The sequence below is a fragment of the Terrapene carolina genome, unplaced genomic scaffold (genome assembly GCF_002925995.2).
Source record: "Terrapene carolina triunguis isolate 2854851 unplaced genomic scaffold, T_m_triunguis-2.0 Scaffold66, whole genome shotgun sequence".
Lineage (NCBI taxonomy): Eukaryota > Metazoa > Chordata > Testudines > Emydidae > Terrapene > Terrapene triunguis.
The window spans coordinates 19,848,424-19,866,409 of NW_020664417.1; the positions used below are offsets into that span (position 1 = coordinate 19,848,424).

Below are 17,986 nucleotides of genomic sequence, written 5' to 3' on the forward strand. Positions count from 1 at the left end.
AAGGGTCTCAGAGCTCGGGCTCCAGCCCGAGTCCAGAAGTCTATACAGCAATGAAACAGCCCTGCAGCTCAAGCCTCATGCGCCCAAGTTGCTTGGAATGGGCCAGCCGTGGGGTTTTGTTGTTGTTGTTGTGTCGACATACCCACAGAGCCCTGGATTGTAGTGTGCTTGCATTCCTGGATTGCTTTAATACGACACTTATCCTAGCCCAAATTTTTTACTGTGCCTAAGGCCCTGTGAGTGGAGACAGGTGCCTTCGGTGAGATAATCATATTTTTCTCAGAATGAAAAAGGTTCATGACCATAAGGTGGGGCTTCTCAAACTTTTGATAGCATGGACCTCATTTGAATAGAGAGACTGGCTCATGGACATCTCCTTTCTCATCTGCAATTCCATGGACAGTATGCCCTCCCATTCACAAATGCTTAACATCTCTGAGGCAACTACAACTACACAAGATATTGCTCACCTGGAAGAATAATACTAGGAAATATTAGGAAACATAGCAATATTAGGAAAAGTAATGTATTTTCACTGACTTTTTTAATGCATTTTAGCAGTTGGAAATCGGGAGGAGGAAATATAGCAACATGTGACCACCAAGCTATCCATGGACCACAGTTTGGAGAATTCTGCCTCTGGGCAATCTGACTTTCTGGATACAGGTTTTTTAACACTTTACAAATCATATTTTAGTGAGTCTCTTGTAAAAGTCTTTTAATCATAACAAATGGGAAATTACAAAGCAAAGATTATGGAAATCTTCAAGAGCCAATGTTTTCCCACTGTGCTTATCAGTCTTATGCCTCCTATTTCGCTCATTTGTCCAGTATTTCAATGGGCTGTCCTGGGCTTCTTTAGCAGAAAGCTACTGTAGTGGATTTCTAAGATCTATTGCTTAAATGAACCCAGCACATTAGGTTAACTCTATTTCAGGGAGGAAATGGTTAAAGAACTCACTGTTCCCTTGTGCCCGGGAGGCAGCCTTTGTGTTTAACATTGGCAGGGTCTCAGTCTGGGCTGGAGGTTTGGGGAGGAGGGGGTAAATGGGGGAGGGGACAGAAAGAGGGGACGTTCTGACATCTCTGTCTCTCTCCCTCTCTTGCTGATACAGCGGAGGTGGAGATTTCCAATCCCACCCAGTCACATTGAGAAAGGAGGATTTGGTAAGGCTTCCCCAGGAGAAGCCACACTGAGGAAATTCTCAGCAGCAGCCTGAACTACACTTGGAGTGGGTTTGCAGTCTCCTATGCACGGAATTGGGGGCAGAAGCAGCTGCATATTCCCCGGGTGAGAGCCTAGAGGGAGCTTCATGGTATGGTTTTAGCACTTATCCTTAACAATTCAGAAAGGGATTGGGTGATGATGATAAAAGTGTGTGTTAGTTATCAGGCATCTTATTTTACCTTTGCAATAAATGTTATTTTAAAAAGTTTAAAATATATAGAGCATGTCAGTTACCCAGTACTGAAGGGGAGTTGTGGATTGTAATGCTTTGCCACTTGTATTTTGGAACTGATCTTTTGACAGTGCTAGAAGGGAGGGTGTTTTCTTTTGTGTTGGAAGAAGGGAAAAGGGCAGATATCCCACAACCAATTACACTTTGCTTAGTGAGATCTAACTAGAAGAAAATTATTTTTTTCAGTACTTTTTATTGTAATTGCTTTGAAACTTCCATCCTAGTTAAGTTTGTTAGATCCCATTTTAAACCTCGTGTGCCTTTTGGCCTTTTTAATTTAATGAATTGAATGTTTACACATCTCAATAGTGTTTAATCAATTAAACAATTCATTTCAAACTGCCCGGTTTGGTTTTGGAAATCTTGGCATGGGGACTGTCCTGGCTTTACTCTCCCTAGCAGGATATTTGTTGCCGGGAAGTTAGGAGTTTTGTTTTCAGCGTCCCATGCTGCTTGTAAGAAATTTTGTGTACCATTGTGTTAGTGACACACTGACACCACATGCATATGGCCTGTAAATGCACAGAAATTCCTTAGCTATTGTAGATACTGAGATTACATAAATACAATGGGCTATTATATTGTATTCTTACAGACAGTTAACACAAGTATTATTATATTGCATGCAATGGGGTGCTTGTGCACTGCTATTACACATACATACAGGCATACTGAAAACAAGCACATAGTAATGGAGGATTTGTCAGTGACTCCATATCTTGAATATGTATATCATGAATCCATGTTCTTGGAAATTAGTATATGGGAATCTTTTTTTTTTTTTTTGATTTTGCTACCTCTTCAGGAAAAGTTTCTTCTTGGGGTCTTGGGTATTTTGTCCATCGTTCCTCATGCTGTTTGTACAACTGCCATGTTGACATCACATTTATGTGGTATATAAGTAATATATCAAATTTGCACATAAAAAGTTCATAAATTGAGAAAGAGAAATCAGATCTGGATTCTATACCTGGCTGTATCACTGTATTACTGATTTATTGTATGAACGGGATAAGTCACTGCAATTCTCGGTGACTTAGTTTTCCCCATTTGTAAAATTGTTGTTGTAAAATTGTTACGAAGTGCTTTAAAATCCTAAACTGAAAGCACTAAAGCGGTGCAAAGTATTGCTAGTGGTCCTGAGATACCAGTAGAACAAGCATTTTTTAAATAAATATCTTAGACAGATATCCAGTTCATTAAGGTTTAAGATCATATACACAGACTAATATAGTGGGCCAGATTATGATTTTAGCTACACCAATGTAGTAGAGTCAGAATTTGTACCACTGAGGACAAACACAGGCATACATATACTCTATGCAAAATACGCACACACACACGCATTAGGGATATGTATGCTCCTGTTACACACTCATGACTCTTTACATTCCACCTACTGGAATGGAAGAGCATAGTAGGTAGTAGTACTAAATATTTGTATTATGATAGTGCCCAAAGGCCCAGTGTCAGTGAACTCTCTCTCATTGCTTTCTACTGTAAATTCTTCACTGTTATTCGGGAATCTCCACATATACTGGAATTTATTAACTTAAAAGTATCTCTGCAACTCCTTCATTCAAGTTCTCCTAGTAATATTATGCAACACTGGACTTTTGAATCTCCAGTTTGGCTCAACACTGCCCTTGACTTTATCCTAGCTCACACAGAGATGTCTTGTGATAGTTTGTCACACTGAGCTGAAGGGAAGGGGAAAAAATCTCTGGGGCTTGGGAGTGCACACTAAACTTCACAAAAGAGAATCCCAGAATGGTTTCTATGACCTGAAGCATGATGCAGCATTACTAATATTGATGATAACCTTCCTCCACTGCAGTAAATAGGCCACAGACTTTTCTGTTACTCAGGGTCACACTTGTGGTGGAAGAATGTCCTGCTACTGATGTGCCCTTTACAAGCTGCAGATTTCATGGGTTATTCCTTGGAATGCCATGCCAAGTATTTAGTATGCAATATCGATCATGTTTTCTTTTTATATAATTATAATTAACTTATCTATGGCTAACATCTGAACATGAGCTGCACTGGAATTCTGAAATATCCAGGATAAATTTCTACTAGCCTACTGGTATATGTAGCAGATTTAAAAGCATTAAGGACCTGATCCAAAGCCTACTGAAGTCAATATAAGTCTCCCCACTCACTTCTGAGGGCTTTGGATCTGGCACTAAATGAACTACTTATTCATGAACTGGATTTGAAAATTATATATTCAGGGCTTTTAAATTTTAAAAGCCAGCTAATGATTATGGCAAAGAAAAATAGGTCTATAGAATCATTTTTGCAGTACACCAAATATTAAAACAAATAATAATAATACATTCTAGCCTTAAATAGAATTTATGAATTTAGGGTTGTGGCTTTGTTATTTAGCAGAACTCCAGCTATGGAAAATTTAATTTTTTTTTTTGACTAAAGTATCAGTAATGCCGCCAAGACATCCCATGCTGATTTACTCGACTTGGAAGCCTAAGTCTTGTGACAAAACTCTTATCCACCACTTGTTGTCTGGAATGCTTTATCCCTTATATAGACAAATACTCCTACACACTTTTGTGATATGGCAGGATTTCTTTAGCACTACCCCTCAAATGCCCTGGGGATTTTCTGTCTCATTTTGTAATCTATTATCCAAGATAGCTTAACTAGTATAAAAAACAAGCTGTACAAGCACTTCTTTTGAAATGAGAAATAAGATGATTGTCAATCTGTGTTTTGTTTCTCCATATAGGTGAAGAAGTGAGAAGGATCACACTGAAACATTGAAAGAAGTATTTCATTGATTGTGCCTGCCATTCAAGACTTTAGGATGGAAGCCTTTTGTTTAAGAGTCTCCTTGCTACTGCTTGTCGCTGGATGTGGCCTCAGCGACAGTTCTGACAGATATTACACCAATCTGAGTGATTCTGGAAACTATTTGACCACCTACTCTGGACTAGAGCCCAGCTTACTCCTTACTACTATCCGACCCATGGTACCCAACAAAACAGACTATTGCTCCGAACCGGCCAAAATTGCTGACACTTTCAAATACATTAACACAGTGATATCTTGTATTATTTTCATCGTTGGATTGGTTGGGAATGCAACTTTGCTGAGGATCATTTACCAGAACAAGTGTATGAGGAATGGCCCCAATGCGCTGATAGCTAGCCTGGCACTCGGAGATCTTATCTATATTGTCATTGATATTCCTATCAATGTATATAAGGTAGGAAGCAACAACGGGTACACTTTAACTGCTGTTCTTTAACAGGTTCACAACGTATCAGTGTGTTTGTTTCTAATTACTGCTTTTCTATTTATTAATAAGCAAAGTATAAAGGAAAGGGAAATGAAACTCAGTCTATGTTCAAAAGCAAATGTCAAGACATCATTTTTAGGTTTCTTCTTATGAAGATACAATGTATCCTCTTTTGCAAGTTATTCTGACCTACCATAGCAAGGTGTGTCCTTGTGTATTTAGCAGCACCTGGTTACAAATAAAATACAATAGAATTTGATTTTGGATGGTGTCCTTCAGACAACTGAGGACAGAATTAAAGAAATGAAGAGAGCGAATTTTGAAAAGACTGCTATTCTCTTTATGGATCAGATTGATAACTATTATTTTGGGACCATATCCTTTTCTTCCTTTGTTTATACAGAAAATATTTCCCATGATTTACCCAGTCTTTATGTGATGATTTAATAGCCCTTCTAGAGTTGAGTGTTAGGGCTTGAATTTAACATTCATTCATGGCAGAGGCTCAAATCAGTTTATGATTGTTAAGGCCACTTATATATCAGAATAGTGTTTAGATACTGTTTGGCAGCTGGATTTGTCAAAATACATAAAGGATTATAAACAACTCTTTTAAATGTAACTAAATTACACAGTGCAGCCTTGATTTAATATACAAACCCACAAAGGTTACTTTTTATATTGTATTATACATTTACTGACCCAAATTTGACCATAAACTTGCATGATTAATCATATGATTATATTGGGCCCAAAGAGGTCTAGACTTCACTGATATATGCTGCGGGTTGGAAAGACAGAACTACAATTAGAAATAGATTTTAAAAGACACATTTTTTTAAATAAGCAAAAGACTCCTGTGGGCCCTAATATAGCTGCTGTTGACGTGAATAAGAACAGGATTGGACTCTTGTTATTTTTCATGAGGATCAAAATATTTGGCTGATCTTGAAACTTGCTTGAATGTGTTTTAGAAACCCTTGAAATATGTTTGTAAAGTTTTTCTCACTTTAGCCTTGTGAGCCTGGAAAGCAAACATACTGCTGAGATTATTATGACTATTCTTTCCTTAGGACCTCAAACAAGGCATAATATTATAAAATAATGGCTTTCAATCTTTTTTTCATTTGTGGACCCCTAACAACTTTTGAATGAGGTGCAGGCCCCTTTGGAAATCTTAGACATAGCCTGCAGATCCCCAAGGGTTCGCCGATCACAGGTTGAAAACCACTGTTCTATGGTAATGACAACCTTTCATGGACCTCTTAGACATAGTCTGTGAACCCCCAACGGTCCATAGACCACAGGTTGAAAACCACTGTTATAAAATAAACAATTTAATTTTGGCAAATCTCACTCGTCTCTTCTGCAGACTAAATAACCCAGTTCCCTCATCCTCTCCTCGTAAGTCATGTGCCCCAGCCCCCTAATCATTTTCGATGCCCTCCGCTGGACTCTTTCCAATTTGTCCACATCCCTTTTGTAGTGGGGGGACCAAAACTGGATGCAATACTCCAGGTGTGGCCTCACCAGTGCCGAATAGAGGGGAATAATCACTTTCCTCGATCTGCTGGCAATGCTCCTACTAATACAGCCCAATATGCCATTGGCCTTCTTGGCAACAAGGGCACACTGTTGACTCATATCCAGCTTCTCATCCACTGTAATCCCCAGGTCCTTTTCTGCAGAACTGCTCCTTAGCCAGTTGGTCCTCAGGCTGTAGCGGGGCATGGGTTTCTTCCTTCCTAAGTGCAGGACTCTGCACTTGTCCTTGTTGAACCTTATCTGATTTCTTTTGGCCCAATCCTCCAATTTGTCTAAGTCACTCTGGACCCTATCCCTACCCTCCAGCATATCTATCTCTCCCCCGAGTTTAGTGTCATCTGAGAATTTGCTGAGGGTGCAATTCATCCCAGCATCCAGATCATTAATAAAGATGTTGAACAAAACCGGCCCCAGGACCGACCTCTGGGGCACTCCACTTGATACCGGCAGCCAACTAGACATCGAGCCGTTGATCACTACCCATTGAGCCTGACAATCTAGCCAGCTTTCTATCCACCTTATAGTCCATTCATCCAATCCATACTTTTTTAACTTGCTGGCAAGAATACTGTGGGAGACGGTATCAAAAGCTTTGCTAAAGTCAAGATACATCACATCCACTGCTTTCCCCATATTCACAAAGCCAGTTATCTCATCATAGGAGGCAATCAGGTTGGTCAGGCATGACTTGCCCTTGATGAATCCATGTTGACTGTTCCTGATCACCTTCCTCTCCTCCAAGTGCTTCAAAATGAATTCCTTGACGACCTGCTCCATGATTTTGCTGGGGACTGAAGTGAGTCTGTAGTTTGCCAGGTTCTCTTTCTTCCCTTTTTTAAATATGGGCACTATATTTGCCTTTTTTCATCTGTGACCTCCTCCAATCGCCATGAATTTTCAAAGATAATGGCCAATGGCTCTGCAATCACATCAGCCAACCCCCTCAGCACCCTGGGCTGCATTAGATCTGGACCCATGGACTTGTGAATGTCCAGCTTTTCTAAATAGTCCTTAACCTGTTCTTTCACCACTGAGGGCTGCTCACCTCCTCCCCATACTGTGTTGCCCAGTATAGTAGTCTGGGAGCTGACCTTGTCTGTGAAGACCGAGGCAAAAAAAGCATTGAGTACTTCAGCTTTTTCCACATCATCTGTCACTATGTTGCCTCGCCTCATGCTCCCATTCAGGTGCCTTATGCTCCCATTCTTCTCTGTGGGCTGGACTTGGTGGCTGAACCACATCCCCTATGATCTCTAGTCTTCCTCTGGTTGAACTGCCATGGTGTATCTTGGAATATTTTCTATGCTCTGCTTTTGCCTGAGATGGAATTTGACTGGAAAGTTTCAGCAAAAGTGGTACAGGTGTTTTGAGAATGAGGTTAGAGGTAATTTTGCTAATATTAAAATTTTTCCTCAAGCTATTTTTTAAAGAGCTCTAGCCCCTCCTTGATTTAGAGCAGGAACTTGAAATTAGGGAGGAGGATAGTCCTGGATCAGCCTTTTGCTGGTTTTATGAAAATTCATTGAAATTTAGTCAAGCTACAAGCTAGAGAAAGTTGTCATTTTTAGATGCATCGTAGAACCTGTTCGAGATTTGTTCATTAACTTTCTAAATATTCTATTATTGTGTGCAGTGTAGCTGTAGCCATGTCAGTTCCAGGATATTGGAGAGACAAGGTGGGTGAGGTAATATCTTTTATTCGACCAACTTCTGTTGGTGAGAGAGAGAAGCTTTTGAGACACAGAGAGCTCTTAAGCTTTTGAGCCACAAAAGCTCTTCTTCAGACCTGAGAAGAGCTCTCTGTGGCTCAAAAACTTGTCTCTCTCACCAACAGAAGTTGGTCTAATAAAAGATATTACCCACCCTATATCTCTGAATATTCCATTGGCACTATGCATGCTCCCCAGCCCTGCTGTATCTCATGCATCATTCTGAAGCAGCCACACCAAATACAAACAAAATGGCCCTAGCTCACCCTATCAAAATACCCTTTTGGCACTGTGGAAAAAATAGTATATAATCATGTAATTAAAGACTGTAGTTGAAATCCTGGCCCCATTGAAGTCAGTGGGAGTTTTGCCATTTACTTCTCTGGGGCTAGGATTTCAATTTGTGTTCAATTCATACACACAGGGAGCAGAATTAAAGTTGCATTAAAGTTAATTCTCCCATTTCTTAATTTTTGAGTACTTGACTTTGCAACCTGAATAAGTTTTTGAAATATAATATATTATATACTTACATCCCTGAAGTATACTGTGAGTTGACTGACAAGCGTTTATTAGAACTGAGCACCTTGGCAATTCCCCTAACAAATGTTAATGCTATTATAGCACATTTTTAATATAAACCATTCCATGACTTTAAAAAAAACATGGTGATATTACTAGTCAAAGGAAGAGTTGTTTTTAAATAGTAAATACTTTTTAAAATAATGTTCTACTTTATAATTTAGTTTAAAATACGCTCCATCTTTAGGACATATAGGAATCCTAAATCCACAGCAGCATTTAACAGCATTCTGACAGCTGCAACTCATGACATCTTCTTTGGGACCTTGCTGAAAATACTACTGGAATTTGGAAATGAATGTGACTGGTTTTTCATGAAAAAATCAGAATTCAAAGACACGGAGAGTTTGCTTTCTTCCTTGCGGGTCAAACACCAGTTTCAAGGTTTTCTGCAGTCAGTTTTGAACTAAATTTTAAGGGTCTATATTTCAGAGGTCAGCTTCATGCTGAGCCATATAAACTTCAGCAAAGCCAGACCAGTTTGAGTTGGAGGGGCCAGAACAGTTTTCTGCTGTAGATAGTATTAATTGCTTCTATTACTAATTAATATAACACAATCTTTTATGTATAAATGATTTCAAATGTTTTGTAAGTTATAGATCTGATCCTGCACCATTTAGTCAGGCAAACTGCCATGGACATCAGAGAGTGCAAACATTTATCTGGATAATAACTTCCACAGTTAGGTAACATAGGATAAAAATGTATAAGAGATAGAAACCTTCATGATTCAAGGCATAAACCATACACTAACTGACTGGGCCTAAGAATAAGCTTCCTTTATGGGCAGGTTATTCCATTATTGTTTGCTGTATCAAAATCTGTTTGTTTTGTGTTTCTTTGTATTTGCATTTGTTTGCATTTATAACGTATATGCAATCATGAAAATATAAATTAACCTAAATGTATTATAGTCATAAAATGCAGCAAATCTCAAATGCAGCAAATTTCAAATGCAGCAAATCTACTAATTGTCAGTCATACACGATCATAAAAAGTGAAGAATATATTCAGAACTTGGATATATTTTTCCATAAACCTAATCAAAATGCTAGAAAGTGGTCTCCAGGAAATAAATTACTGGATTTACTCTCACAATCTGAACCTTTATATCTTCTTGAAGAGTCCACCACTATATTACCAATTGAGATCCTTCCTGTAATATGCAGTTTGAACTAATTAAATGTGAAGCAATACTGCAAACAGACATAGTAGAGCCATATATCAGCTGAGGATCTGGTCCTTTATGTTTGTTATTTTCTAAACCTGCCTTGGCAGAAAGATGGACTCAAATATCTTCTAGGACTTTTTTTGTCTCCAACTACTATTACCCTATAACCTCTTTTCCTCATGACTGCTTCCCCCTAAGGATTTACAAAAATGTTCTAGACATTAGCAATATTCACTAATGACCTTTGAAGTTGGCCTGAGCCCGAACAGACTGAAACATTGGTCTTAAGACAGCTTTTAGTTTTGTTTGTAATCAAATTTCTATTGTGTTTACACTGCTTGGGCCCAAATCTCCACTCCCCTCCCCCCCCGCCCCAGGGATCCTGATGCCTACAAGTCCATGAGAGTTACTTGTCTCCAGCAAGGGAATAAAAAAACTGATCACTATTTTTTGTAAAAAATTGCTGGAGCAGTGAACATAAGATGTAAAATATGGCAATGTTCAGGATTGAGTAATATTTGATGGGGGTTGAAATAGGACTTCATAAATATTTATTATTAAAACATAAATTAAATAGTCTAATGAAACCTAGCTTCCCAGGAAAGCATTCAGTTACAATTTTAATATGAGCTCACCTTCCACTCTGTGTGTGTTTTTAATGTATATTTAAAGCAAAGATCTAATCATTCAAAACTAACCTAGGAAATAAGGTTGATGTATGACTCATTGCCTTACATTTAATAGTTTTTAACTCTCTGGACCATTAGGTTACATACAAATAACTGAGGCCAAACTGGCCCCTTCTGTTCCTTGCTTCTTTAAATCTGATTAACAGGGCATTTTTCATATTCATTTTACTGGTGGTGAAGTCAATGACCCCAATTCAGAGAGCTGATATATATCTCCAGTGCTCAAGCTGAACAAAAGGGTGTTATCTTTTATGGACTGAGGTTTTCTGTTGGTAGGTTCATATTCTAGTCACACCAGCATCCAAACCTCAGCAGTTCATGTAGAGTGGCATTAGGCTGAGTATTGTGAATGGCACGCCTCTGGTAAATAGCAAGTGACCAGCCTGTGTCTTCCCCATTTGCACTGTGGGAGCAGACTATAGTAACCTAAAAGAAAGTACAACATGTACCCTCGCACTGTACTCCAAAGAGCTGGGGGAAGAGATTTTGCCTCCTGCGGTACAATCCTTACCAGAGCTCCCCCTGTGGTGGTGCAGAGCTGCAACACCTCTTACTCACAGCTGTACCTAGTAGGCAGTATCGAGACCCCTTGAGAGGTAACTTCTCCTCACCCAGCACATAACCAATTCCTCCCTGCCCTTTCTTCTAATATATGGTGTCTGTGGATTTGTAGTGCATTGATCACTGTAGTAGCTAGGTGCCCTAGGTATAACAAGAATGTTTTAGAATGTTCTCTCTGTTCCTTCTTCAATCAGCTGAAATAGACAGATAACAAGGGAGTGTTCTGACTGCGCATATCCAGGGTTCACGAGTTCTGCAGTAGTTCATTAGCAATACTGTCACTCTCTTTTAGCAACATACAACAGGCAACACAGTTGGAAATAAAATAAAAGAGGCACTTTGCCCAGGGATTGGGAAAAAAATCTTTTCAACAAACCACCATGCACACAAGCATACCTAACAGATAATTCCTCTGAAGAAGAGCAGCACAGCTTGAAGTACAGTACACCTCAAAAGAAGAGGACGTTTGCCAACACCACAGACCAAATAAAAAGAGCAACTAATCATACTGTGTAAACAATAAAAATACTACAAGGGAGATGTCTAGAATTGTAAGGAATGCTTTACCACTAGGCAGACTTTGTAAAATAATAGTACAAGGATTTTAAAGACAAACTCAAACTCAAAAACGTTTACCTGCTGTTTGCTTCAGAACCAGGCATTCGTTATCTGAGCTTTCAGCATCTCTGTGAAATGTAACCCTTCTGCTTCAGTGTGAGGCCCATACAGCCCCATCCATAGTTACATCTCACTGCCTAAGTGGGAAGAAAAAAACTAGGAATCCAAGGATATTATTGCCAGAGGCCCTGTTGCTCACTCCCACCTCTGCTTAGCAGGACAAAGGAGAGTAAAAGCTGCAGAAAAAACTGTGATGGGACAGTGCAGAGGGGAGAAAATGAAATGGCTTTGCTGATACTAACTACCTCTCCACATGACCTTTCACCCCTCACAAAAAAATACAGGCAGCCCATTGTCCTCGCAGAAAATCGAATAGGAGGGAGGAGCAAAACTAACAATATGCTCCCCACAACAAATTGCTAAAGGACTGCAATATGCATTGTGGAAAGTTAGTGTTGTTTGAAGCTCCACACTCCATGATCCCCTATAACAGGGGTTCTCAAACTTTTTCTTTCTGAGGCCAAGGCCGGCTCCATGCACCAGCGTAGCAAGCAGGTGCCTGGGACGGCCAATGAAGAGGGGGGCAGCACATCTGGCCGTTCGGCAGCAATTCGGCGACAGGGCCGTCACTCCCTCTCAGAGCGAAGGACCTGCCGCCGTAGAATGAAGCGGCTTTTTTTTTTTTTTTTGCTGCTTGGGGTGGCAAAAACGCTAGAGCCGGCCCTGTCTCAGGCCCCCACCAACATGCTCTGACAACTCCAGGGCCCACCTGTGCCACAGTAACTGGTTTTCTGCATATAAAAGCCAGGGCTGGCTATACAGGGTAGCAAGCTGGGCAATTGCCTGGGGCCCCACGCCACAGGAGTCCCGGTGAAGCTACATTGCTCAGGCTTCGGCTTCAGCCCCGTGTGGTGGGACTCAGAGCCCCGGACTTCAATCCCATATGATGGGGCTTCGGCTTTCTGCCCTGGGCCCCAGCAAGTCTAACATTGGCCCCAGCAAGTCTAACAAGGGCGGCCCCCCTGAAACCTGCTCACAGCTCCCCAGGGGGCCCCGGGCCCCTGGTTGAGAACGACTGACCTATAAAACATAAGGGTAGACGACCAATGATAGCATACTAGCCAGAAGTGGCTGGGGGAGGACCAGAGAGATGTGTAGAGGGAGTCCCAACACACAGCTGGCTGGGTATCTTCAATATTGAGGCTTGGGATAGCTTGGGTCCCAGACTAACTCCCTGCCTCCCATCCATACTCCCCCAATAATCTCACAGACCAGGGGGAGGGTACACCAGGACTGTGGCTCTGGAAGAGCTAACGATATTTTATATTAGTTTGTTCCCTTCCATCCAGTTTTGGGCAGGAGGGAAATATGGGCCAAAATCATCTTCTTTTACTCTACAAACAGCAGAGCTGTAAGCAAAAAATGTCACATTGCTCTGCTTCAAGTTGCATGGTTCATTTCAAGGATTTTGAGACTTTTTCAAAATGAGGGCCATATTAGCAAGTTGTGACAAGCAGATTGCAGTCCTAGAGGTACAGCTGTTGGAGACTACAATGCCTAACAAAGCTCCATCTAGATGTCTTCACTAAGCGGCAAATCCAGCCCCACCTCCACAGCAACAAAGGGTCCTTTGGTCATGGAACCTATTCAATTCCACTGCATATGGGGAAGGTGTGCTACATAAAAAGCACACACCCTCTGCTAAACAGAGCTCAGTTTCAGGGGGGACACAAGGTCATGCTGTCAGGTCCAGGTTGGCATGCTCTGAAAAATGGCATCCTCCATGTGGTGTAACCTTACATGTGTAACCCTTCTGCCAGGCCAAGTTGATAGCAGCAAGGGCCGGGTTCAGTACATAGGGGTCCCTTCCCAACAGCGTGACACAGAACCAGCTCGAGCCCCCACCCAGTGACCTGGGAAAATCTTACACACACCCCTGGGCGCCTCGAAGAGGCAATACTTCCCCTCTCGCAAGCACAGAGCCTCGGTGTAGCAGAAAAATGTTTAATAACATGAGGTAAACGACATAGCATTAAATTGGGAAAACACCACAACTAGAGTTCATAGACCAAACCATGAGCGAAGACCCACCCCAGCAAATTGGGCCATGTCCTTTCCCGTTGGTTCTTGAAACCAGCAACCCAAGAATCACCAAAGTCCCAAAAGTCCAACAACCCCCCCCAAAGTCTCTGTCCCTGGTCAGTGCAGCCCCAGAGTTCAGGGGGGGGGCGCAGGGTGTTAAGGGGCACCTTACGTGATCCGAGACCAACCGGCCGCCTCTCCGTGGGGTTCCGCCGCAGCCTTCACCACGAGCCGCTCCACTCCACCTGCTGTCCCGTGAGCCGCTCCTGTCGTCCCACGAACTGCTCTGCTCTGCTCTGCTCCGCTCACCGACCTGTGAGCCGCTCAGCTCCGCTCTGCTCCAACCATCCCCACGAGGCTCCACTCGGCTAGCTGCTTCTCCAGCCGTCCCCGCAAACTGCTCCGCCAACCGCTTAGCAATTCAGGCTCCCCCACTAGTTAACACAGTGATCTCAGCTCTTAGTAACTTTAGCTCTTTTGTGATTTCAGCTCATAGTGATTTCAGCTCATAATAGGGGAGCCCCAGTGCTGGTGCACTAGTGGCCCAAAGTGAACTCAGCTCAGCAGCATGTAACTAGACTCCTAAGGGAATCAAAGTTAGCTCTGACATTCAACAGTGGAGAGAGGAGAAGGTGCAATTGGTGTTTCAGGCTCACACAGGGGCCCCACACCACCAGGTACCAATACCTGCCCCCAACCTCTCTCAATTCACTGGGTTTTGTAACCCATGCCCCTTGACAAGCAAATGCTACTTAGGTAATGGTGACGGATTCACTCAGTCCTTCTGTCATACAACAGTTCCACTGGCCTTGATTCACAGAATCAGGGTAACAAAACTTTATTCTTCCTGCCCCAATAACAGAGAAACTGGGGATCCCACACCAGCCAAAGTAACCACTTTTGGTTGCTGTGGGCTCATGCTAGGCGTGTGGGTGTGCCTATGCAAACAAGATCCGCCCCTGGAGTTCTTTTCCACACTCGCCATAATTCACCACCAGATGTCAGGGTAGAGCTCATCCTGACTCTGCTTACACATGTACCATGTGTGTGAGGTCACACCGGCAGGGGAGGGCCCACGCCGTTCCTAGAAATACCAGAATTTCCTTAGAAATACCGGAATGCAGTACCCAATGCAGCCCATGTATTTGGTTCTAGATTCAAGATTTTCCTATGGACATATGTACTGGTGTGTAGACATGTAGGACTATAACATTATGTCCCTTAGACTGTAAGTTGCTTGGGACCCGGACTACGTGCCTGGGTCTTTATCTGTGTTTTGTACAGCAGCTAGCACACTAATGGTGCTTAACAAATAGCAAGAACAGCAAAGTAAAACCAACTGGGTGACATTTAAAAATCATTCCAGTGGAATGTTCTCAACACTTCTGCTTTGTTTGCTTCAATTCTCCAGAATCAGTGTGGAGAGGTCGCTATAAGAAGAGAGGGGGATGTTCTGGAAGTTGTGGTTGGTTGGTCAGTTTTTCTGAATACCAAGAGTAGAACCTTGAAATCTCAGTTTCTGATTTCAGTGTATAAATATGTTGTTGACAACACTCTGTTCTCTCTAAGGAATTGCACCATAGATTGGTTTTACAGACTACCCTGTGGCTGTGAAATGCACAAGGGGAAAATATGTTTCTTTTGGGAAGTGTCCTGTCCTGAAACCTTGGAGACTTTACTAATGGTATTGCAGAAGCAGAATCCATTTGACGGTGGGCCCCAAAACTTAGGTCGACAGAGCTACAGTGATCAAGGGTATAAAAAATCCACACCCCTGAGCACTGTAGCTATGCCGTCATAACCCCAGTGTAAACGCAGCTCCGGCAATGAAAGAATTCTTCCATTGACCTAGCTATCCTCGCTCAGGGAGGTGGGGTTCCAACAGTGACAGGGAAATCCCTTCTGTTGTGGTAGGCTGCATCTACACTAGTGGGTTATACTGGCAAAGCTGTGGTGCTGTAGATGTGTCCCTATAGTTCCTGTGGTGGAGACGTGGCCTGTGTTATGGAGAGTCAGAACACCCGGAGGGATACTGAGCCTGATTCTCCACTGTCTTGTTCCTTGAGTGCCATTTTGATTAGGTAGCTTTATACATCCACTTTGCACAGGCTATATAACATGCAAGACAATGGAAGATCAGGCCCAGTGGGTCCGATTTTTATCTCATGCCCATGTAAATCAGAAGTTACTCCATTAAAATCAATGGGTCCAAAAGTCCCATGCAAAGGATATGAGTAACTCCTACTAAAGTTCTTAGGAGTTACTTGTACCCTAATGGGAAAGTAGAGACCATTGGACTTGCAGTGGTGTAAAACTAATGCAAGTGCTAGCAGGATCAGACCTACTGATTCTAAAGATATTTGAAGAGGAAAAATCTGACACCTTATCCAAAGGAAAGTAATGAATGCATAAGCAGGACTGAATAATAATGGAAACTACCCACCAAAATAATTGTAAAATTAATCTGAAAAATGAAATAAATTAATTCTGATTCCAGTGATTTTTATTAAAATCAACTTAATAGGGACGTACAATGATTCAGTACTAGTGTTACTTCAGTTAAGGAAAAAATAGAAAGGATGAAACAAAAGGAATAAAATACTTTTCATCTTGCGAAAGGAGAGATTCCTGGGGTGTCGGGAGGAAGTGTACATGCTGCAACTATGACAGAGTCTCACTGTGAAAACCAGTGACTAAATGAACCTTTTTCAAGTACAAGACTTTTCTTTTTGATGCCAATATTTGCTTTGTAGTAGCAGAGTTTCAGATAGTCACTACAAAGTGCACATTCGTTTCCATTACTTGAAATATGCTGGGACCATATATGGTGCAAATAAAAGAACAACTGACTTTCTTTCTACTAACTCTTAAATGTTAACTATAATGGTACATAAATGTTTGGATGGCTAAGGGGATTGATAACAGCATGCCAAGCCTTTCCCCTTGACAGTGCCACTTCAAATCCTACCTTCAGCAGTAGGAAGTGAAAGCAATAGTTATTTGGCCCAGATCCAAACACTGACAGTCTGGAATCAAAACCTAGATCTGAATTTCGCAGCTGGAGCCATGTTTCCATAACTGGCTGGGCAATTATCTTGTGGGGCATTGGAAATCGAAATCTTACAGATTAGGCCCTTCCATCTCTGACAGCTATTCTGTGGCCTCTGAAATGAATTGAAGGCCTCAGCCAAGAGAAGAGTTATTGAGAAAAAGCAAATATATACCTGGCAAATATTTGTTAGAGTACAGCCAGTCCATATAGAATAGATTCTTGCTGGCTGTACTAAAGTGGTCATCAAGAAGTTAATTGGGTTACTCGGAGTATAACGAGTGGGAGCCAGTCTCCACTCCTCCCTGTTTAATAGATGGGAATGTAGGTAGAGTGTGTTTCTTGTGCACATGATGATCCCTTTGCAAAACTGGAGCTTGTAGTTTGTTAAATACAGTCTATAAGTTCAGCTAGAATCAGAGGAACTGGTCAATAACTTGCTGGTGAAACTCCATCCTATCATTCATTATTATTTACAATGGTTCAAGCACAAATCCTAGTTAGGATATCAGAAGTTGGTACGTAGGGTGTATGTTTTCATCAAAGTGGGAAACCACTGGAAAGCTGACAGCATTTTGTCTGCTATGGTTTGGTTAAATACAAGTGTACTGCTTTACAGATCACACCTGAAAGTGCTGAGCATTTCCTGGGGAAGGTGAAGTGCTCAGTGCCTTGTAGAATCATGCCCTTAGTATAATAGCAAGTGAAAGTCTAAGCTTTCATTTAGAAAAAAAGCTTATGTCTGCAAAGATAACTTTCAGAATATGAACTTACTATTTGCCAAAGCAGTAGAGTCTATTCAAGTAGGCAGATAGCCCAAAACATAAACTGGGTGTTGACTCTGAAACCTAACGACATTGATTGTCAACATTATTAACTACTTTACTGCTTATTATATTAGAAAAAACATTCAGCTAATATGCTTATCCCAATATATTAAGCTGCCTCCTGCGTTTCCCAGGTAGTAAAACTTCCAATTATCAAAACTTTGAGCTTCCCCCGCCCACTTGTTATCCAGCTTCTAAAATGCAGTTATAGAATGCTACTACAACAAGCTGCAAAACATGGAAAAATGAAAACGGCAGGGGCAAAATAAAATTAATTAAATTCAATATCAAAACAACAAGCAACTTTGTACCAATTTGTATTGGATTACATGAAAATGAATAATGGAAACTTCCTTTTTTGAATTCAATTAAATGCCACAGACACCAAAGAAAACAGGAGCCTAGACAAACGAATTTAGGCCAACTTG

At 41.4% G+C, this 17,986-nt stretch overlaps 1 protein-coding gene across 2 annotated transcripts in view; it reads left to right on the top strand.

The window, feature by feature from the left end:
• The first annotated feature begins 1,106 nt into the window (after positions 1 to 1,106).
• EDNRA (endothelin receptor type A) overlaps positions 1,107 to 17,986 on the top strand; it is a 38,129-nt gene continuing 21,249 nt past the window's right edge. Inside the window, exons 1-2 of one of the 2 annotated variants that reach the window (XM_024207594.3) lie at positions 1,107 to 1,316; positions 4,213 to 4,692. In XM_024207594.3, coding sequence (XP_024063362.1) covers positions 4,291 to 4,692 — 402 coding nt within the window. In that variant the 5' untranslated portion in view covers positions 1,107 to 1,316; positions 4,213 to 4,290. The remainder of the gene's footprint in view (positions 1,317 to 4,212; positions 4,693 to 17,986) is intronic. The other variant, XM_029910679.1, reaches the window with a different exon arrangement.